Genomic DNA, 21,991 nt, shown 5'->3' on the forward strand with positions numbered 1-21,991 from the left:
TAGCCTGGTCCCTGCCCTGGGACCTGCTAGCTGCTAGGTGTAACATGAACTCAGTGAGGATTGCTGCCTTGGACAGCACCTGGAGAGGACGAGTTCCAGGGCATGGCACCCGTGCCCAACTCCCAGTGCCCCATCTGGGAGGAGAGGGGATGGGATGCTGAGCTAGGCATGCAGCATCTTACAGCGAGCTCACCTTCATCCTTGTGAAGTACAGGAGTTACAGACCTCCTTTCCTGATGTTTGGTGCGAGGTGAGGTGAGCCCGGTCTCCAAATGCCGCCTGAGACCACCCAGGAACCGTATATCTGTTTCCTCTTCCTCCAGCTGCAGCCCTCCTGTCGGAGAGTGTGCACAGCTGGGGCCTCCGCCAGCCAGCAAGCCCCTGCGGGAGAAGCCCATAAACCCCTCGGGCACCTGGGGCTCATCAGGGGCCAAGTGGGGAGCCTCATCTCATCTCTGAGGATGGGATGCTGCCGGAAGGAGGGCTGGTGTCTGCTGTCCCTCCTTGCACAGACGAGGACAGGAAACTCCTCCCCTGCCCCAGCCACACAGGCTGGGCACCCTCCCACCCCCCAGGGGTGGTGGGAGAGGGGAGAAGAGGCCTCCTGAGCAGAAGGGACCCTGACACTAGAGTGGAGGGCTTTCCAGCTAGCAAGGGGGCTGTCCAGGAGGTGCTACTGAGAGCTGAACCCTCACAGCCTGCCTGGACCAGGGGGTCTCGTGCAGGAGCAGAGGGGCGTTAGGCCTGCAGCTCCTGCATTGACTCCAGGACCCAGGAGCCTGGTGCTCCACGGGGCGGCCTCATGTGATCTTAGCAATTCAGTCCAACCTTCTGATGCCATGTCCCTTGTTCCTCGGACATGATTATGGCTGGGAGGAAGAAAAGAGTGAATTCATGTAAAATGCTGAGCCCAGGGCCAGCACCCAGTCCGCGGAATGACGTCACCAGTGGCCATACCTGGGGGCAGTGTGTCATTAACAAGCTCCTGCTGGGTGCACAGCTGACCATGCAGACAGAGCCCGGGACCCTAAAGCGTCTTGGTTTCTGCCTGGCTGTTCTCTCCAAATCCCCTTTCCTGAGAAGAGAGTTTGAAAAAGGACCCAGAAGACAGTGGGTTTCCCACAGGACTAACTAGAGGAGCCAGTGTCACTGAAGTGGCCGGGGGTCCTCCCTCCATTCAAAAATATTAAAAATTACGTTTATAACCATCTGGGTATAACGAATATAATCCTAGCTGGATTAAAAATGAAAACATTGTATCCAGCCCTAAAAACCTCATGTTTTGTGTCTGATTTTAAGAGACGTTACAGTGTTTTCCTGGGCCCCTAAAAATACCGTGGGCCTGACCACCGGGCCTGATGGACAAGTCAGCCCAGGGCCTGCATGCCAGCCTGGGAAGTGATGATGAACCCTGTGAGCCCCAGCACCTGGTGGTCAGAACCAGCTTCCTACAGTCAAGGGCCTTTTGGCCTACGTTGAAAGCACATTTATTCACTCAACAAACATCCATGTGGACCTCTGATGGGCCAGGGGACTATTGCAGACTCTGCTCCAGCTTGAACAAGACAAGGCTTCTCCCATCCTCAGGACAGCTCAGGGGGGTTCCTGCACATGGCATTCATGATACTGCCCCCCATCGCCAAGCAGCGGCGAAGTGAACACTGATTTGGGCTGGAGTCTTTTACATCTTTGCAGACACAGAAGCACCTACTCCTTTGTTCCCAAGACAAGGGTTCCAGTCTCTTGTCCTTACTTACAGGATCCTGCTTCTCTCCCTTGTCTGCTTAAGAAATCACTGACGGCTCGGGAGGGCAGCACTGATCAGCCCTGGCTCCCTGACCCAAGAATATAATCTGAGGGTCTCAGTTCCCCTCTCATACTCTCTCGTAGGAGACCTCCAGCTTCCTGACCTCCCCAGAGCTCCAAGACCAGAAGGGCCCCTTCTGCTCCCACCCACCTATCTCTGCCATCAGGAGGCAGATTCAGGCTCATGCTGGACTTCTATGTGCAGAGAGGCCCTCAGGCTTCTCTCCAGGGCCGCAAGAGTACATATCCCTATTCTTGATCATCCCAGATGGGATCAAATGGGATTGCGAGACACTTAAAGGATTGAGGGCATATGCTGTGCAAGTGTGGCGCCGGCCGCAGCAGCTGGGGACAACCCCGGGAGTGAGCCAATCGCCCACAGAGGCCGAGGAGACTAAGCCCCGTCAAGCTGAGGTTGGCGAGCAGTCCACCCGAGGCACAGCTGGCTCCCAGGTGCCTTCGTCCTTGTGATTGCTTCACATCCTGTTTGTTCAGAAGCCAGAGCGAGAGAACCAAGGAAGAGGCCTTGATGACCAGGAGGCTGGGGTGGGTCCTTCCAGGGCTGGTGGTCACTGGCGGCTGAGGTGGCCTTGGGAAATTGGGGCAAGGAGATGTCACAAACATTAACTGTCACTTAGTCCATCGAGAGGAGCGGCTGGAATTAATGTGTTTTGCACAATGAAGGAGGAGCATTCTTATGCTCTGGGACTCTGAGGGGCACCCGATAGCTGTAGGCCTGGAAAACAAAGAAGCCACAAGAAAACCAAAATGCCCCCACTTCTCTGCAGTTAAGCTGCGCTCCCTCCTCTCTGGGCGGCCCATCTTGTGCTTCTCGTCTGCTCCTGGGCTCTTCTGCGCTGGGCGTGCCATTTCTGCTCGGGCCACTGGGACCTGCCAGCTGTGGCCTGATGCGCTGGCTCGTCCCTGGTCCTCAACTCACTTCCCAGAGTCCAACATCCACACCATTCCCCACCTGGCCTGCCTCTTGTAAGGACCTCCCCTTTGAGCCTCCATGGATCCCTCCAACTCCTGGAGGCCCCAGAAGTGGTCTGTGTCCGTGCCTGGGCAATCTCTCCTTTCTGCTTTTCCAGCCACTTGCGCTCGGCGAAGGCTCAGTGGTCAAGTTTGTAGCCTCCAGTCAGCTTTCTCCATCTGTAAATGGAGTAGCTAGTAGTCAGTGGGCTTCTCTGTTGGCTCAGACAGTAGAGAATCAGCCTGCAATGTGGGAGACCCAGGTTCAGTCCCTGGGTTGGGAAGATCCCCTGGTATGGCAAGCCACTCCAGTATTCTTGCCTGGAGAATCCCCATGGACAGAGGAGCCTGGCGGACTATAGTCCATGGGGTTGAAAAGAGCCAGACACAACTGAGCGGCTAAGCACGGCACGTAGCACAGTGGTCCTGCCTGAGGAGCCGGACACAGAATGGGCTCCACCCAGTGCCTGGCATGAAGCGCACACTCAATAATCTGCTGTGAACCAGCAATGGGTAGAGCCCCCTCTTCCAGGAACCCTTTCCATGGCAGATAATAGACAGTAAAGGCATCTTATCTCACGGGGACATTTTATGGTTTTCTTTACAAGTCTAGGATTATATGGATCTGGGTCAGTTAGTCCAGAGATCAGTAAACTCTTTCTGTAAAGTGCCAGATGATAAATATTTTGGTTTTGTGGGTCAGACGCTCTCTGTGAGGTTCTTCAACTTGGTCATTAGAGTGGCAGTAAATATATGCACTAAGGCCCACTCCAGTGTTCTTGCCTGAGAATCCCAGGGACGGGGGAGCCTGGTGGGCTGCCATCTATGGGGTCGCACAGAGTCGGACACGACTGAAGCAACTTAGCAGCAGCAGCAGCAGCGCAGATGGTAAATGTGTGCATGGATGTGCAAGGCTTTGTTCCAACAAAACTGTATTTGCAAAAAGATGCAGAGGGCTGGATTTGGCCCATGGACTTTAGTTGGCCACCCCTGGTTAGTGTTAGCAGTGGACTCAGCCCTGCTAGGGAAGCAGAGCTGCTCTGTAGCCTCCCTGGCCTCTCCAGATGGCAGGCGGGATGATGCCAACCCTGATCGACTCTGAGAGTGTGCAAAGAATGTGGGAAATGGGCAACGCGAAGGATTGCATCTCTGCTTCACATCACAGAAATGAAAACGTAGGTCCACACAAAACTTGTCTGTAAACATCTCATGACGCTTGTGCTCACCCCTGCTGGAAACAGCCTATGTGCCCTTCAGCTGCTGATGCATCACCAGACTTCGTGCATCCACACTGTGGACCGTGAAATTCATAGCACCATGAGAGCATCTCAGAGACACGTGGGTTGAAATAAGCTGACACAGAAAACTAGGCGTGCCTGTATATGAAATGTCTAGAAAATGCAAACCTGTAAGGATGCAAAAAGGTCAGGCATCACTAGATTCTGGGAGTCAGGGAAGGGAGCAACAAGAAAGCAGGGTTTCTCCTCCCTGGCACTGTCGTCATTTTCTGTGTATTTTTTGGGGTGGGGATGTCCTATATGCTGTCGGATGTTTAACAGCATCTCTGGCCTCCACCCACTCCATGCCAGTAGCATCCTTTGCCCCAAGTTGTAAAAACTGCCACTGTCCCCTGGACAGGGCAGGCTTAACCCTGGTTGGACGCACTGAGATTACGCAGCACAAGGGGATTCTTTGGAGTGTGGGTAGTGCCCTGTATCCTGATAGAAATGATGCTGAGATGAACCCATACACACATTAAAACAGATCTGTTTACCAAAAGAAGGTCGATTTTTGTTGTTCAGTCACTCAGTCACGTCCGACTCTTTGCAACCCCATGGACTGTAATACATCAGCCTTCCCTATCCTTTACCACCTCCCGGCATTTGCTCAAACTCATGTCCATTGAGTCGGTGATGTCATCCAACTATCTCACCCTCTTTTGCCCCCTTCTCCTCCTGGCCTCAACCTTTCCCAGCATCAGGGTCTTTTCCAAGGAGTTGGCTCTTCACATCAGGTGGCCAAAATGTTGGAACCTATACATTAATTTGAAAACAAAAATTTAAGAAAAGTCAAAAGGTAGAAACAGAATACCCCACAGACAGGCAAGCCATGAATTCTTCCAAGGATGAAGAAATCAGCAATTGGTAGAGTTGTTACCTACCTGTTGGGTGAGTGGGAGGCCTCCGCACTGTGGTTGTTATAGTCTGTGGCAGGGTCAGTCACCATCGCATGCCAGGAAAGGCTATCTTGACTAAAGGAGCATGTCTTGGCAGATAAAACACAGATGGTTGTTCAATGTGAATGGCCTGGTTCAATGTGAATTTCAGACAAACAGCAAATCACTGCATAATATAAGTATGTCCCATGTATTGCAAACATTATTCATTTATCTGAAATTCAAATTTAACTGAGCATCTTGTACTTTTATTTGCAAAATCTGATAACCCCATCCTTGGGCAAATCTTCAGGTTTTTTTTTTTTTCTTTTTTTTTAAAAACCTATTAACTCTCGTTTAGGGCTTCCCAGGTGGCTCAGTAGTAAAGAATTCACCTGTCGATGCAGCAAACACAGATTTGATCCCTGGGACGGGAAGATCCTCTGGAGGAGGAAATGGCAACCCACTCCAGTATTCTTGCCTGAAAAATCCCATGGGCAGAAGAGCCTGGCAGGCTATAGTCTCTGGGGTCCAAAGAGTTGGACACCCCTGTGTGAATGAGCACTAACACTAACACTTGTCTAGAATATAAATCCTTTTCATCTTTCCCAAAGATACAGACCTGTGTTAAAATAAGATGTGTCTCTTGCCTAGATGAATGTCACCCAGCTCAATCCCTCTGCCTAATACGTTTGGCATGGCTCTCTATTCAGTGTGGTTTGCCCTGGACATTTAGAGACAAATAAAACAAATACTTGTAAGTGCTAAGTGAAGCCCATATATTGTAACATCATAAAATGAAAAGGAATTCCTCTCCCAGCCAACCCACATGTCCTCTCCCCCAATATAACCTTTCTCTGCCCTTTGTGGGGATATTAAAACAAAAATAAACTTTATGTATGTACATATCCACATATGTTGGTATATGCTTTAACTTTCTTTGCTCCCTTGTGGAATCACACCATATCATGTTCTGCCTGTCACTTGGCAGCCCTTCCTTCTGTCGGCCTCATGAGGGCCTAGACCTGTCTTGTTCCTGTCGGAACACCCCTCCACCCCGGACAGAGCCGTGCTGGGCTCGGGACATGTGGGCACCAGGGATATTTGTAAATAGATGAGTGGATTGTTTAGTTGGCTGGTTGGTACTCCATGCTATACCCCTCATCCAATTGTCCTGCTTTAACAAAGCATCACATCATCTCTGGGTTTCACATCAAAAAATTTGACCACAGTGACTTTCCTTTTGCATGTCTGTGTTGCCTAACTTACTTTTGGGAGGGTATACATAACTGCTGGCTGTCAACCTGGGACATTTTGCTCCCAGGGGACAGGTGGCCAGGTCTGCAACCATGTCGGGGATGCATTTTGGGAACAGCCAAGTATGCTGCTAACACATCCTGCAATGCCCACGAAAGTGCCCCAGAGAACCATCAGCCCAAATGCCCAGTGCTGGATAGAGAGGCGGCTGTATTTGCAATCACCTTCTTGGTGAACGTGCTTTTTTTCCCCCAAAGTATGATTCCAACTTTATCAAATATGTGCATGGGTAAGAAGAGAAAAGACTAGAAGGAAAGGCTCAAACTATTTACAGAATTACAGACTTAGCAAACTTTGGGGTATGAATTTTGGAAAATCCCTTTAACTGGACTAGGGTTTTTCCATGCACTGTAAAATGCAATAAAAAGGTGAAAGTTTCAACATGTAAATGCTGGGTGGGCTCAGTACGACATGCTTAAGTATGACATTACCGCAGGTGGCATACTGGTCAGGATCTAGCTGCCTGCACAGACAGGCAGCCCGAGGGCTGGTGACCAGTCCTGCCTCTGATCTCTCCTGCCTGTGGGTCAGAGTTTTGGTGAAACGAGCTTTGGGTCCCGTCTGAGAGCTCTAGCCTGTGTGGGAACAGTGGGTGCAGAGGACCATCCCTGCCCCGAGTTGCTGATTATTTGTAGGAGGACAATGTGTGTTCAGGGCCCAGAGAGGCTGCCCTGAGCACTATGGGGGTCCAGGGGAGGGCATGGTGGGTGGGGGCTTGTTTCTGGACCCCCACTTGGCTTCCCCTCTCCCCACTCTATCTGCTTCCCACACACCAGCCCCAGTGGGCCTCTTATCACAGAACTCTGGCCCTGCCACATCCTCTGGGGCTGCTGTCACATCTAGAACATGACCCCAAGCCCCCATGGAGACCTTATGTGACTCACCGCTGACCAGCCCCCCCTCGTCCCTGAGTGCATCTCCCTCTCTGCTCAGCTCATGGGGGCTGCCACCTTGCTTGGTGCTACGTCCAGCATCAGCACAGCACAGTGCCTGGCTCACAGTGGGGGCTCCATGAATCGTTGTTGATCGAACCACTAAATGAATAAGCAATTTGTTTGTTCAAATCTGGGACAGAAGAGGACAAGGCAAAGGGGTTTGGAGATGCAAGACCCCTCAGCAGTCACAAGAGATGAGATCAACATGCATTCCATTGACAAGGAAAGATGTCCACAGTACGTTGCCCCCAAGCCAGTTTTTTGTGAAACAACAAGGACAGCACTAAGTAGTGTTTTCATAACCTCCCACCCTAACAGGAAGAAAAGCTATGACAAACCCAGACAGCGTATTAAGAAGAAGAGACATCACTTTGACGACAAAGATCCATATAGTCAAATGTCCGGTTTTTCTAGTAATCATGTCCCAGTGTGAGAGCTGGACCATAAAGAAGGCTGAGTGCTGAAGAATTGATGCTTTTGAACCACGGTGCTGGAGAAGACTCTTGAGAGTCGCTTAAACAGGAAAGAGATCAAAACAGTCACTCCTAAAGGAAATCAATCCTGAATATTCATTGGAAGGTCAGATACTGAAGCTCCAATACTTGGGCTGCCTGAGGTGAAGAGCTGACTCATTGGAAAAGACCCTGATGCTGGGAAAGATTGAAAGCAAAAAGAGAAGGGAGTGACAGAGGATGAGATGGTGAGACAGCATCACCGACTCAATAGACATGAATCTGAGCAAACTCCAAAAGATAGTGAAGGACAGGGGAGCCTGGCATGCTGCCCAACATGGGGTCACAAAGGACATTGACCTAGCACCTGAACAACAACAACCCCAAGAGGAAGCCAGGGGATGGAGCCAGTTCGGTGTCCTTCATTCCGCATTCTTCCCAATTACCAGGGTCACATAGTTGATGTTTCAAGGAACACCAGGGAGAAGACGAGTCTGGGAGAGAGCTGTCTCCTCCCCCACCCCTGGGTGGCTCTTTGAGGTGTGGCCCTGAGTGAAGAGGGCCTCTAAGCTCATGTCAGCCTCCACCCTGTGTTAGGGTGACCTCCACCCTGTGTTGACCTCTTTTTAGCACATGGGGCAGCCCAGGAGGGAGACTGGGGTATTTGCAGCTCTGGGACATGCTGATGTCACAGCTGAGAACTTGACCTTTGGCTCCAACAGAGCAGGGTTCAAATCCTGGCTCCACCACCGACCTGTTGCAAGGCCTTCATAGTGTAACCTTTCTTCTCTTTATAAAGTGACATTGCAATATCTGTTCTGTGGCACCATGTAGAGGGTTGGATGGCCTGTGAGTGCTTCATCCGCTGTTGGCATGGAAGGCACTTGTTCATTTAGTAAATGGTCATTAAATCCATGAGTGCCAGGCACTGTGATAGGCATCCTTATACTATTTATTAACAAAAACTCTCTCCCAGCATTCAGTGAATGGATCATTCCTACCCCTGTGTTTTTTTTAATTAATGAATTAATTTATGTATTATTTATTTTTGACCTGCTGCGTGCAGACTTCCTCTAGTTGTGGCAAGTGGGGGCTACTGTTCGTTTTGGTGCTGGAGCTTCTCATTGCAGTCACTTTTCTTGTTGCGGAGCACGGGCTATAGAGCAAGGTGGCTTTGGTATTTGTGAGGTGGGCTTAGTTGCTCTGAGGGATGTGATATATTCCCAGACCAAGGATCAAACCAGTTTCCCCGGCATTGGCAGGTGGGTTCTTTACCACTGGACCATCAGGGAAGTCCTTGTCCTTTTTTTTCTTCTTTGTACTTTAAAAAACTAACTTATAACTCACAATACGTGGAATTCACCATCTAGTCGTTTTTAGTACATTTACCTTCTTGTATAGTCATCACACTGTCTAGTGGTCTTCCCTGTAAGTGACTTCCTGTCCATTAGCACTCACCCCATGCCCTTCCTTCCCCAGGCTCCTGGAAACCATAAATTTACTTTCTGTTTCTATGGATTTACCTATTCTGGACATTTCGTATGAATGAAATCATATAATATGTGATGTTTTGTGACTGGTTTCTTTCACATAGCATAACGTTTCCAAAGTTCATCCATGCTGTAACATGGATCTGTACTTCATTTTTTTTTTTATAGAGAATAATATTCCTTTGTATGGATACACCACATTTTATTTATCCATTCATTAGCTAATGGACATTTGGGTTGTTTCCACATTCTGGCTGTTATGAATAATGCTGCTGTGAATACTTGTGAACCTATGTTTTTAGTTCTCTTGGGTGTATACTTAGGGGTGGAATTGCTGGGTTGTATGAGAACTCTGTGTATAACTCTTTGAGGAACTGCCAAACTGTTTTTCAAAATACCTGCCACATTTTTATAACCCCAACAGCAGCATATGAAGGTTCTACTCTTTCCACATCCTCACCAATATTTGTTTTTTGTCTGCCTTTATTTTAGCCATCTTAGTGGGAGTGAAGTGACATTTCGCTGTAGTTTTCCATACTCCTGTGTTTTGTTGAAGCTGAATGTCTGTTGTGGTGACACAGCTTTTACCTTTCAAGCCTTAATCTTTTCTCATATTTGGTGACAGAAGGGGAATAATCCATACCCACCCTCTGAGTGCCTGTGGTCCGCCAGGCCCAAGATAACTTGCTACCCTGTTCCCTAGTCCCCAAGCCTCTAAGAAAAGGGGGTAAGAAAAACCCTAAGATGGCAACTTGTACTAAACAGTCAAAGAGGTTTATTCATTTGGGTGACTGGGGCAAGAATCTGGCCCGCTTTAGAACTGGTTTGATCCAGTGGCTCAGTGATATCACCAGAAATCACATGTCTGTTGTTCTCGCTGCCCTTCCTTCCACCAGCCCAGCCCCATTTGGTGATGTAGTCCATCTATGGTTGCCAGATGGTGGCTGTTTCTGGGCTCTCCTTCCTCCCTCAATGCTGTCCAGGGAAAGAGAAGGTTGCTCTGAACCCTACACTTGGAAACTTCCATTCATTGGCCCAACTGGGTCACTTGAACCAATCACTATGGCTGGAGGGTTGGTTGCTGAGTATTAGAATACAGGCCCCACCCACTATGGCCAGGCTGGAGTCAGTTTAAGACACAGCTGCCTAAATAAAAATTGAGTTGAATAGCAAGAAATGGGGTGGGAGGGAGAGGGCATGGATGAGACAATTGGCATTGCCCCTGTTTCACAGATGAGGAAACAGAGGCCCCAGCATGCAGCTTCCTCATGGGCTGGTCACCTGCAGATGTAGGTTTCAGCCACCTGGAGACCCTCTTCCCTCTGTCTTCCCATTTCTCAGCTGAGGCTGTGGGACCCTGGACCTGGCTGTACTGCCAGTGGCCAAAGTGAGCCAGACACCTTCCCTCAGAGGTGCAGTGACTGCATTTAGTGGATCTGAAACAGCATCAGATTTTCAGGGAAGCATTTTTATTTTGCCCTAACAGCCTTCTGGGGGGAGGGGGTGGTGCACAGTTCCTAGGGGCTCGACTTTAATGGTTTCTTTTATAGAATCGTTCAAATTATAGATGAGTGAACTCGAGGAAACCTTGCTAAAGAATGCAGGAAAGCTGGCGTTAAGAGGGACTAAGGTGAAGTAGTGGTGGGTGGGGGAGCTGTTTTGAACATTTGCTGTAATACAGCTAAAGCAAATGTCCCTGATGCTGAGCTGGTCCTTGGACGTCTGGGTTTGTGGACATCTGGCCTGTCTGGAGAGCTCCAAGGAAAGTTGATTCCAGAGTGACTGGGCCCAGTGCCTTTGCTGGCCTCCAGCCCCTTTCACCAAACTTGCAGAGACCATATCTGTCATGATTAAGCAGCCTGCCCTGGTTTCAAATTCAGCTCCCTCACTTCCAAGCTCGTGGTCCTTGGGCAAGTTTTCAGCCTCTCTGAGCTGTTTTGTCTTCTTGCTTTATCTTCCTTTGGAATACTTATCACCACTGGACATGGTAGTAGTTATTGACCGGGGGGAACTTCTGCAGAAATTAACACTTGCGGCTGGCAATTTGTCATGTAAGTGAATACTGAGATGTCTCTGATCAGTTAACACTGGAGTAACAACACGTTTTAATACGTCTCAATAATGAGTTAAGTATGTATGGACCAATGGCTTCATTGTTGCTGCAGCTGGTAGCCTGTTCTTAGCCCCCATCACACTGGACCCACCCTCAGAGCACAGAACACCATGACTGCCTCACCCGCCTTCTCACCCAGTGTCCGGGGTTGCCAATTCTCTTGGCATCCATCTTCCTCTTGTTCTGGCTTCCTTCAGATCCTTTGCCACTGAGCAGTGCTTGTGCACAGCCTCTGCTGCATTCCCCAGACCTCTCAGATGGAGCCAGGGCCCCTGGGTTCAGCCCTCAGGTCACACGTCTGATCTCCTGGACCACTGTCCTGAACTAGCATCTAATCTAATGAGCACTTCCGGTGTGCAGAGGTCTGCTGGGAGCATTTGTGTGTCAAATGGCAGAGGCCGGATGTGAACCCAGGAGGGTGGGCCCAGGGCCAGAGCCTGTCCTGCCTCCAAGGCTGTCTCTCCTGCTGGTGAAGTTGATTCCAGATGTGGCTGGGCCCAGGTGAAGAGGGATGGGGAGTCAGACCAGGACTCAGAGGTTCCACTGCCTGCCCACCACCCCCCCTTCCTTTGGGCGTCAGGTGGGGGTTTCAGTCGCGAGCCGCTGAGTCACACTGTGTCACACCCCTCCCGGCTCCGTTTGTCTCCGCGCACACATCACCACGGGCTCCCTGCCCTGCATGATTCTTGCCTGCCTTCCCCACCAGTGTGCACGCCCAGAGGCCAGGGAGTTCACTCTGTGACTCCCACTGTGTTCCAAGTTCCTAGGACAACCCGGTGTAGAGGCAGCGCTGAGGCCATGCTTGTGATGGAGGAGTGGCGAGGACACGGATGGACGTTGTGAGGTTCGCTAACGTGACATCTGTTCAGCCCTTCCCACTAACCACCTGTTCTGGGCATTTGACTGCTTCCCATATAGGACAGAGCATCAACCCCAAGTTGGCGGGCCTGATCGGGCGGCAGGGGCCCCAGAACAAGCAGCCCTTCATGGTGGCCTTCTTCAAGGCCACTGAAGTCCACCTCCGCAGCACCCGCTCCACGGGGGGCAAGCAGCGCAGCCAGAATCGCTCCAAGACGCCCAAGAACCAGGAAGCCCTGCGGGTGGCCAACGTCGCAGGTACACCGGGGTGGGGGGTTTGCTCCATGGACCCCGAGGAGCCCACAGGGAGCCCCCTGCAGGACTCCAGCCAGGAGTGGCTCAACATCCATGCATGTGCTCCACAGATGGTTCTGGAACCCATACAGCAGGAAGCACCACCCACAGAATCCCTTCCTGCCCAGAGCTCACCATCTTCATTGTGTAAATTGTGTCATAAATTCATTTTGAAATGCAAGTAGCAGAACATGAGCATCACAGAATGCCAAATCATGCGAAATTTCTAAACAAAAAAAACAAGAGCTACAAATAAATGAAGGAAAACTATGAAAACATACACAGAGGGAAGACTTCACCCCATCATCCTGAGGAAGGGAGGGAGAAAAAGTGAGGGGGAGTTGCTATTTCTTTAATTTTATTTCTTCAAGTGAAATGCATTTGAAACTCGTGGCAAACTTTAACACTTGCTGAACATGGATGGTAAGATTTTCTTGTAGAGCCTTCCCAGCTCTGGGTTCATCATGAGCTGGAAAAGGCCTGGGGTTGGTGGGAGGAAGTGTGGAAGGGAGCGTGGGGTGTTTAGAAGGGTGAGGGGGTGTGGCAGAGCAGCCCCCACCCTCAGATCCACATATATTGTCAATAGCTTCTTCTGCCTTACCTGGAAGGTCATTTCCAGAATTTTGAAATTGCTGTTCATTTTCCTTTTCAGGGAAAATCAAAAATACAGTTACTGTGATTGGTGATGTTTTTTAAGAGCAGGGCGCCCTGCCGGATGGACTCCAGTGAGTCTGTGTGGTTCCAGAGTTTGTGCGCAGAGATTTTATAAGAATTCTTTTCTGGCAGGTGCATCCACTCTTTTATAGGCTGCTCAAGTAGAATCTGATCCCCCCCAATTAAAAAGCAACAAAATCTCTTCATTTGTATTTTAAGCATGCTATATGCCAGGTTCTTGGGGGTTGGGGTTCAACAGCGAAAGCCCAGCTATGGCCCACAGTTCATGCAAGGTGGGCAGAAAGGGGCTGTCATTCACAGGCACACTGATCACAGCCCTGGGAGCCAGGAGATAGTGATGAGGGACCCTTTAGGGGATGGTTCAGAGACTTCTTCAGGGGCAAGCTGGTGCCCCCAAAGTGAGGTTGGGTGGGCTGGAGACCAGCACTCCAGACAGTGGGACGCACAGTGGAGGGAGTTTTCATGGCAGCTTTGGCGGGCAGTGGAGGGCAAGCCACGTGGCTGGGACAGGGAGGGTGCGGCTGGGGAGTGAGCAGAGTCAAGTGTCCTCTTGGGAGCCACATCGTGAGTTTGAATTTCATCCAAAGCAAATTTGGAGGCCTTTGCAGGGTTTCAAGCTGCGATGTGGGGTGGGGTTGATAAGCAGCTCATTCTGGCTGCTCTGAGAATGGTGGGGAGCAGGGTGGGGCGCTTGGAGAGGGTCAGCGTAGGGAGACTTGCTAGAGGCTTTTCCATGTCAGGCAGGCAGGAAGTGCTGGCAAATGTCAGCCTTGCAAAATCTCCCATGTTTCAGAGGCCTGTCAGGTGTAATGGTCTAACCAAGGTAATGAAAGGGGAGGGACTGCCCTCAAAGTCTTAGAATTGCACACCCAGCTTCCCCTACCACATCCTTACCAAACCGCCATCGTCTCCACTTACATAACCCCCAGGACAGGGCCCTCACTACCTCACATGACAGCTCATCTACCTTGACTAGGATGTGCTTTCTTGCTCTAGATTTCTACTTCCTGGTCCTGTTTGAAGTTCACTTAAATCCTGCCTGGAAGTTTAATTTAAAAAAAATGCCAAAGCCTGGGCCCCACCACAGTCTTAAAAAACCAGAATCTCGTAGGGTGTGTTTGCCTGCACATGCCCATTGAACGTGCTTTACCTCCTCCCATCATGGCTTCCCCGGATGGTGCAGTGGTAAGGAATCTGCCTGCCAATGCAGGAGACACGGGTTCGATCCCTGGGTCAGGAAGATCCCCTGGAGGAGGAAATGACAACCCCTTCCAGTATTCTTGCCTAGAAAATTCCCATGGACAGAGGAGCATAGTGGGCTTGCGTCCATGGGATCACAAAGAGTCGGACGCGACTGAGCGTCTGAGCACACACATACCTCCCGTGATGGGCTAAGAATCCTGCCAGAGGGGCACACCAGCAGAAGCCCCTCTCTCGTGGGAGTCCTGTGTGTGCTGGAGGGACTAGACATGTTCTGCCGACCGGCCTTGCCCCCCAAGGCCTTCAACTGCCCTTCAGACTGTGTGGTTTGGGGTGAGAAGCTGGGATCCTCACTTCCCTTCCATTTCCTTCTCCCACCCCCATTTGGACCCAACTTCCTGGTCATTAGCCATCTTCACCAGATGCCCCGTGGGGGTGGGAGCTGAGTCCAGGCAGCTGCTCAGGCGGGGCTTGCGGAGGTGGATGAAGCAGCTCCTGCTTGCCTACCCGCTTTGGCTGGGGGTGGGTGGGGCAGGGCAGGAGGGCAGGCCAGCTGGGAGTCCACTTCTTGAGCATCTCTTCTTCCTTTTCCTTGTCTTTCTGTTAAGAAGAGGTCAGAGTGAAATAGTTCTGACCACTTCCTCCCAGAGCAGCCGCGTTCCAGGGGAGCCTGAAGGAGCCAGGTGTCTGGGGTCCCTGAAGGCAGAGCCAGGGCCCAGCCCATACTGACATGCCCACAATTAGCTTCAGGAGCTGCTCTGGGCCTTGGCCTGTGGGGCCTTGGGCTTCAACATTAAGCCAAATATCACTGCCTTGTTTTCAGGGTTGGGGAAACTGGCACTGAGGCCCCTACTCGTAATTGATTAGACATTGCTAATCAATTAAGGCACTTTCTTCTCAGTGAGCCTGCACGTACCTTCAGATTCTTCTTTACTCAGGGCACCAAACAGCCAGCAATGTTAGTTCTCAACACACAGCTTCTTTGCCACACCCCTGGCCCAGGCTAAAGTGCTCAGACCTTTGTCTCGTTGAGGCTCCTTCACACAGCATCACAGCTGAGGTCACTCCTGTCTCTCCCCTCTCCCTTCCGCCTGTCTACAGGGAAGGAGGGGAAGAAGGCTTGTGGAGTTGCTGCCTGGGGTTACAGGCGTGGTCCCAGCAATGGAGGCCTTCCTGGATTTCCGCTCAGTGTCTGTGCCTTCCAGATGGCACAGTGTGAATGGTCCAGGAGGTTGCTCGGTTCCCCTCTGAGGGGCCCCTTGGCCTTGACCTTTGCATATGAATGACCACCAGGCCCTCGAGCAGCCCTGCTACCCTCATAGCTGGTTCTCGCTCTCTTTCAGCCCTCAGGTTAGGTCCTAAGGTGAGGAAGAGGGGCCCAGGACCCCCATTCCTGCTCCATCCTCCCTAACCTCCCTCACCCCCAACGGTGGAGCTCAGGGCAGACTGTTCCCCTCCTCGCTGCCAACCGCCGACCCCAGCATCGCCGCCTCATTCCCGTCCTTCTGCCCACCACCACTCCTGTCCTGGTTCTTGCAGACTTCTAACCCTCCTCGCCATCCCACCCTGTCCTCATCCTGGAATCTCCTACCTGGCCCATCATCTGACTTCCTTTGGTCCTTACACAAGCACCACTTCCTCTGAAGGCTCTTGGTTAGCACCCACAGCACAGAGCCCCAGCACATTCTTCCTGTCCTCCTCTCCTCCCTTAGTTCCTCCTCGATGCTCATCTAGATGGAACGTAATTGGTGTTTACTCATTTGGTTATCATCTGCCTCCCTTGCTGGAAGATAAGCCCCTCGATGCTTCATTCACACTTGTTGCTCCAGTGCCCAAACCAGTATCTGCAAATCCACAGATGCTCTGTAACAATTTGTGTGAATGAACAAACAAACAAATGAATGAATGGCATACTGGGCACCAAAGTAATGAGGGCCTGAGACACCCAAAGGCCAGTGCTGCCTGCCCCCCTCATTGGGATCATCTCACTGGTTCTGAGTGTTTCCTAGAGTCCAGGATCCCTCCCTCCTAGAACCTTATAGGCCATTCTGTCATAATCGTCATTTCCTCACTGGTTTGTACATTTTTTTAAAATGTCTTCTCTCAACTCTAGATATAAAGATGTGTGTAAAATTAGGAATATTCAAAAAAACCCAATAGAAAGCCTGTGGGAAATTTTAGATGGAAGAGAGAGAGATTGTGGTTAAGAAAAAAAAAAAAAAACCCCTCTTGCTTCTGGGTACAGGGAAGATTGTGCCGCAGCAGCAGAGTGTGTGTTTGTGTCAGAGAGAAAGGGAGACAGAGAAAGAGATAGACACAAGGAAAGAGACAGAGAAACAGATATTCCTGCATGTTTACAACTGCTCAATTCCAAACCCCAAATTCCTACCAACTCTGCATACTTCTGGAAAACCCCAGTGCATAATTTTCGTTCCGCAGAGAAACCTCAGTGTTGTGTTTTTCTGAAAGGTCAATGGGACTTGACTTTTTGCCCTCTCGTGTCTTTTCGGTGGTGGGGGCTTTGTCCCAGGCCCTGTCTGTGCCTTCTCCTGCCTCCCTCCATGGGGCTGAGCATCTCGAGGCGTGAGGCTGAGCAGAAGCAGCACACCCCCCCACCCCGCCCCCATTCAGGCATGACGCCCCCATTCAGGCATGACGGGATGCAGATGGACATGGATTCCCACACGGAAAACAGTGTGCACAGGAGGATCCAGGGATAGCTGTCAATTAAGACTGTGTGATCCAGGGGCTTTGGTACCTCCCCTACAGAGGCCATTTTCAGGGAGTAGAAATGAGTTTTGAGGCTACAGATGCTTGAATGACCTTTGTGTCCAGCTCCCAAAGTTTGCTTGCAGTCGCGCCACTGCCTTAGACTGAGGAAGCATTAATGCGTGTGTTTCCTCTTCCTCCCCATGGTACTGCACCTCTGCTCCCCATCACTGCAGAAAACAGCAGCAGCGACCAGAGGCAGGCATGTAAGAAGCACGAGCTATACGTCAGCTTCCGGGACCTGGGCTGGCAGGTAAGGGGGAGGGTGGCTGGGTCTGCCCCGGTGTCGGAAGCCTCTGGTATGGGCTCCCCTGTGCTCCCCACCATGGCGGTGGGACTGGGTCCCCTATGTGCAGTGAGCCGTGGTTCTCTTCTCTTGAGATTTCAGCTGTTTAGTCGTTAAGTCATATCCAACTCTTTTGAAACCCTGTAGAATGTAGCCCATCAGGCTCCTCTGTCCATGGGATTTCCCACGCAAGAAAACTGGAGTGGGTTGCCATTTCCTCCTCCAGGGGATCTTCCTGACCAGGGATTGAACCTGCGTCTCCTGCACTGACAGGTAGATTCTTTACCACTGAGCCACCTGGGAAGCCTCATGTCCTAACTAGAGGTTGCAGGGATGCCTCATGAAACCCAGGAGCAGAAACCTGGTTTCTGCTAGAGACTCAGGCTAGAAACGAAAGCCCAAACACTGTGGACTGTGAATCTCATTCTCCACGTGAACCCCATTGGCATCCTGCACTGGCTGCTTCCCTCAGATACGGCCAAGTCCATGTGCTGGAATCCAGCCACCTGGAGGGTGGGCCCCCACCCTCTGTGGTGTCTGTCTGCCCCTCCTTCCCCCATCTGTGCTTCAGATTCCCAGGGAAGGGGCTGATTGGCCCAGCTTAGGCTAGGTGCTTGTTCCTGAACCAATCAGGTATTATAGGGCTGGGATCATGTCCTAGGACCATGGCTGACCCCCTCTGGAACCATTTAGCAGGACAAAGGGCAAGGGACGAATCCTAGAAAAAGAGTATCTCAACTGTTGATGAGTTTCTATGACCTCCTGGGTCCTTTTCTAGGCATTGGAGATGCAGCCTTGGGCATAGCAAGGTGCCTGCCTTCATGAAGCCCAAATATCCCTGGAGAGGGTGTTGTCATGAGATTACCAGGGCCACTGGTTTTGTTGTTCTTCCCTCACAGAGCTTGTATTTCCGTGGGAGGGTCCAGATTGTTCCCAGAGGATAGAGTTCCCAGATATGCCCTCAGGGCTCTTGTGCACACAGACAGCTTGGAGCTCTCCTGGGATTCTGTCCTCACTCTTAGGATAACATCCACAGTCTAAGGGGTTGCTCACATTCTAGTGTGGAATGGAGCCCCCAGGTGCACTTGAGTCCCTGAGGGGTGTAGTTAGTGCTAGGGGCAAAGGACGAATCTTAGAAAAAGAGTATCTCAACTGTTGATGAGTTTCTATGACCTCCTGGGTCCTTTTCTGTCCATTTCTGTGCTGACCTGACCACAAAGCATCCTTTGTTGAGTCGCACGGTGTATTGGGCACTGTGCTGGGTGAAGCGAGGTCTGAAGGCTTTGTTAACAGACCGTCCATGTGCTACCACATAGCAGGGGTAAGACTGATACCCCCGGTCACCCCTGTCTGTGCCGCCTTCCAGTGAAGAGCCAGTGTCCATTCTGGGCTCAGCCCAAGCCCCCTGGTTTTTCCCTCATTTTTACTGCCTGTTGGGACAAGGGCTTCACAGCTGGCTCAGTGGGTAGGTAAAGAATCTGCCTGCAGTGCAGGAGATACAGGAGACGCGGGTTCGAGCCCCAGGTTGGGAAGGTTCCCTGGAGGAGGGCATGGAAACCCACTCCAGTATTCTTGTCTGGAGAGTCCCATAGACAGAGGAGGCTGGCGGGCTACAGTCCATAGTGTCTCAGAGTCTGAAGCGGCTGAGCCCTCACGTACTGGACCTAGAAAGGCTGCCTCCTGTTTCTTCTGCCTCTGCAGGAGCCCCAGCTGCCCAGAAGGAGGTGGGCTATGCCTTTGACCTCTGGGAGCTTCGGAATCTGGCCCACAGGAGGAGGCTTTCGGCCTGGAGGGCGGGACCCTGCAGTTGCCACTCTCAGGGTGTTCTGACCACGCCCCTCACCTGACCACGGCCCCTCACGCTCTCTGATCTCTCCCGGCAGGACTGGATCATCGCACCCGAAGGCTATGCCGCCTACTACTGTGAGGGGGAGTGCGCCTTCCCTCTGAATTCCTACATGAACGCCACCAACCACGCCATCGTGCAGACGCTGGTGAGTGTGGCCTGCGCGCCGTCCGGGGTGTGGCCCACTGCTGCAGCAGGGCCACCATATCCGGCCTTATGCCCCTCCAAGCTGGGGCCACAGCAGGTCTCTGACATGTCATGAATTTCTGGAGCCCTAGGCCCTGTTGCCTTCCTGGGCCCTTCCTCCATAAACAGCATATAAGTATGATCATTGTGTATGATCTTCAACCCTGAAGTGCATTTATTTCTCCTAGTTTTAAAAGCAGCTAGAACAGTTTCATGGGCTCCTAAAAGTATCATAAATAAACATCACTGTGCCTAAGGGCAGTTGTCCTGGCCTTGCCTCAGTCTGGCTTGTTCCTGGTAGTCAGCATCCACCTATAGGCTTCCCCCATCCCCTGCTCCACAACGTCTGGGCTTCCTGCAGGTGAGGCAGGCTTGAGAGTCCCCTCCCAGAGTTCACATCTTTGCCTCCTAGCCTTGATTTCGTGGCTCAGCCATTTAAGGGTGTTTATTGAGGCAGAATCATCTAATATAGCCTAGACTTGGACCATCCAATATGGTACCCACTTTTATATGTGGCTCTTGAATACTTGAATGTGGCCAATCTCAATTGAGGTGTTTTGCAACTATAAAATACACACTGAGTTTTGAAGCCTTAGTATAAAAAAATGTAAAATATCTCATTCATGACTTAGGTTAAGTGTATATTGAAGTGATAATAGCTTTGAAATGCGGGGTTAAATTATATTATTTAAATTTATTTCACCTGTTTCTTTTTCATTTTGTAGAGTGTAGCTACTAAAACATTTTAAATTACACTTGTGATTTGCATTTGTTTTTCTTGGACAGGAAAGGCCTGGTCCAGAGGCCAGCAATCTTTTTCTGAAAACAGCCAGAGAGTAAATATTTTTAGCTTTAAGAGTCATAAGTTTTCTGTTGCAGCTATTCACCTCTGCTGTTATAATGCAGAAGCAGCCACAAACGCTGTGTGATGAATGGGTGTAGCTGTGTGCCAATAAAACTTTATTTATAAAAACATGTGCAGAGCAGGGTTTGACCTACAGACCGACCCTTGTCTGGCCCAGGGGTTCTCAACTTGGGGCAGTTTTGCCTCCCAGGGAATATTTGACAATGTCTGGCTTCCTCGGTGGCTCAGCAGTAAAGAATCCACCTGCAATGCATGAGCTGCAGGAGACGTGGGTTCGATCCTTGGGTTGGGAAGATCCCCTGGAGGAGGGCACGGCAGCCCACTCCAGTATTCATGCCTGGAGAATCCCATGGACAGAAGAGCCTGGTGGGCTACAGTCCAAGGGTCGCCAAGAGTCAGAGGCGACTGAAGCAACTTGGCATGCACATACGGAGACATTTTTAGTTGTCACAGTTGAGGGGTGGGGGTGGAGTGCCTTTGACTTCTAGAAGTGGAGCCCAGGGATGCTGTCAAACATCCTGGAATGTCAAAGAGGACAGCCTCATGAGGGAGAATGACCCGGCCCCTAGTATCTTCCTAACTGTATGCCGTGTGACCCTGTGTGCTCTGGTTCTCTCATCTGTAAGTCCAGGATAACCCTGGAACTGAGTTAGTTAGCCATCAAGTGCTTAGAACTGGGAGTGCCCAGTGAGTGTCACCAGTAGGGATTCTGTCCAAGCAGTACCTGTTCCTTACAGAAATATGGAGGCCAGGGAGGAGTGACTCTCCAGGTCTCACCACCACCACCGTTTTGGGGTGTATTCCAGGTGCACTTCATCAACCCAGAAACAGTGCCCAAGCCTTGCTGTGCTCCGACTCAGCTCAATGCCATCTCCGTGCTCTACTTCGATGACAGCTCCAACGTCATTCTGAAGAAATACAGAAACATGGTTGTCCGGGCTTGTGGCTGCCACTAGCTCTTCCTGGAAGTCACACGCTTCCGAGTCACGGTTTTCTGGATCCTGGGTCTCTCACCGTCCAGCACCTCCCACCTCCTCGGCGAGGAGCCAGCAGACCACCTGCATTTTGTGAGGCCTTCCCATTCCCTCTCCCCAACTATAATGCTGTAGGAGTGTTAAGGAATTTGAGAGGCAGATGGCTTTTCATCCGATTTTCATCAGCATCCTACGGACAAGATCCTACAAGCTGCTGCAGGCAAAACCTAACAGGAAAAATATATATATATCAAGAAAAATTGCTGGGCCCCGATCACTGGCTGTGCAGTCTCAGCCGTGCACTGACTCGTTCCCAGGGGTAATTACGACACTCTTCAGCCCAGCCACCAGCAGCGGGAGGAAGGGGGTGTGGCCAGGGGTGGGCACGCTCTTATTTGTGTGAGAGGAAGACGAACACAGAAGTCCCTGTAATAAATGTCACAATAAAACGAATGAATGAAAATGGTTAGGATGGTACAGATATATTTTCCTAAACAATTTATCCCCATTTCTTGGTTTACTCTGATTTCATAAACAGAAGCTGTAGCTGGCAGAGGGAGTGGAGGCCCCCTTTCTGTGCCATTCCAGTTTCATTCTGAGGCTTGCCCAGGCCCACTGTTTATGTAGACTCACCCCAAAGCCAAGAATTGTCCAGCGAAGGAGAGGGAAAATTTCTCCTTGGAGTTGGGAGTGTGTTGACCTTGAAGGATAAGTAGGTTCCATCGTTCAGCCAGGTGCCTGGTGGCAGAAATTAAGATAAGTGTGTGAAGCACTGGCAGACACTTGGAATTGGTTTTC

At 50.9% G+C, this 21,991-nt stretch overlaps 1 protein-coding gene across 1 annotated transcript in view; it reads left to right on the plus strand.

Moving 5' to 3' along the window:
- The window catches only part of BMP7 (bone morphogenetic protein 7), an 84,365-nt gene extending 63,097 nt beyond the window's left edge, over nucleotides 1-21,268 (plus strand). The window contains exons 4-7 of the mRNA XM_052650977.1: nucleotides 12,159-12,356; nucleotides 17,213-17,289; nucleotides 19,206-19,316; nucleotides 21,026-21,268. Of these exons, the coding sequence (XP_052506937.1) occupies nucleotides 12,159-12,356; nucleotides 17,213-17,289; nucleotides 19,206-19,316; nucleotides 21,026-21,175 (536 nt within the window). The 3' untranslated portion in view covers nucleotides 21,176-21,268. The remainder of the gene's footprint in view (nucleotides 1-12,158; nucleotides 12,357-17,212; nucleotides 17,290-19,205; nucleotides 19,317-21,025) is intronic.
- Nucleotides 21,269-21,991: the final 723 nt, after the last annotated feature.

The sequence above is a fragment of the Budorcas taxicolor genome, chromosome 13 (assembly GCF_023091745.1).
Source record: "Budorcas taxicolor isolate Tak-1 chromosome 13, Takin1.1, whole genome shotgun sequence".
In the NCBI taxonomy this organism is placed as follows: domain Eukaryota; kingdom Metazoa; phylum Chordata; class Mammalia; order Artiodactyla; family Bovidae; genus Budorcas; species Budorcas taxicolor.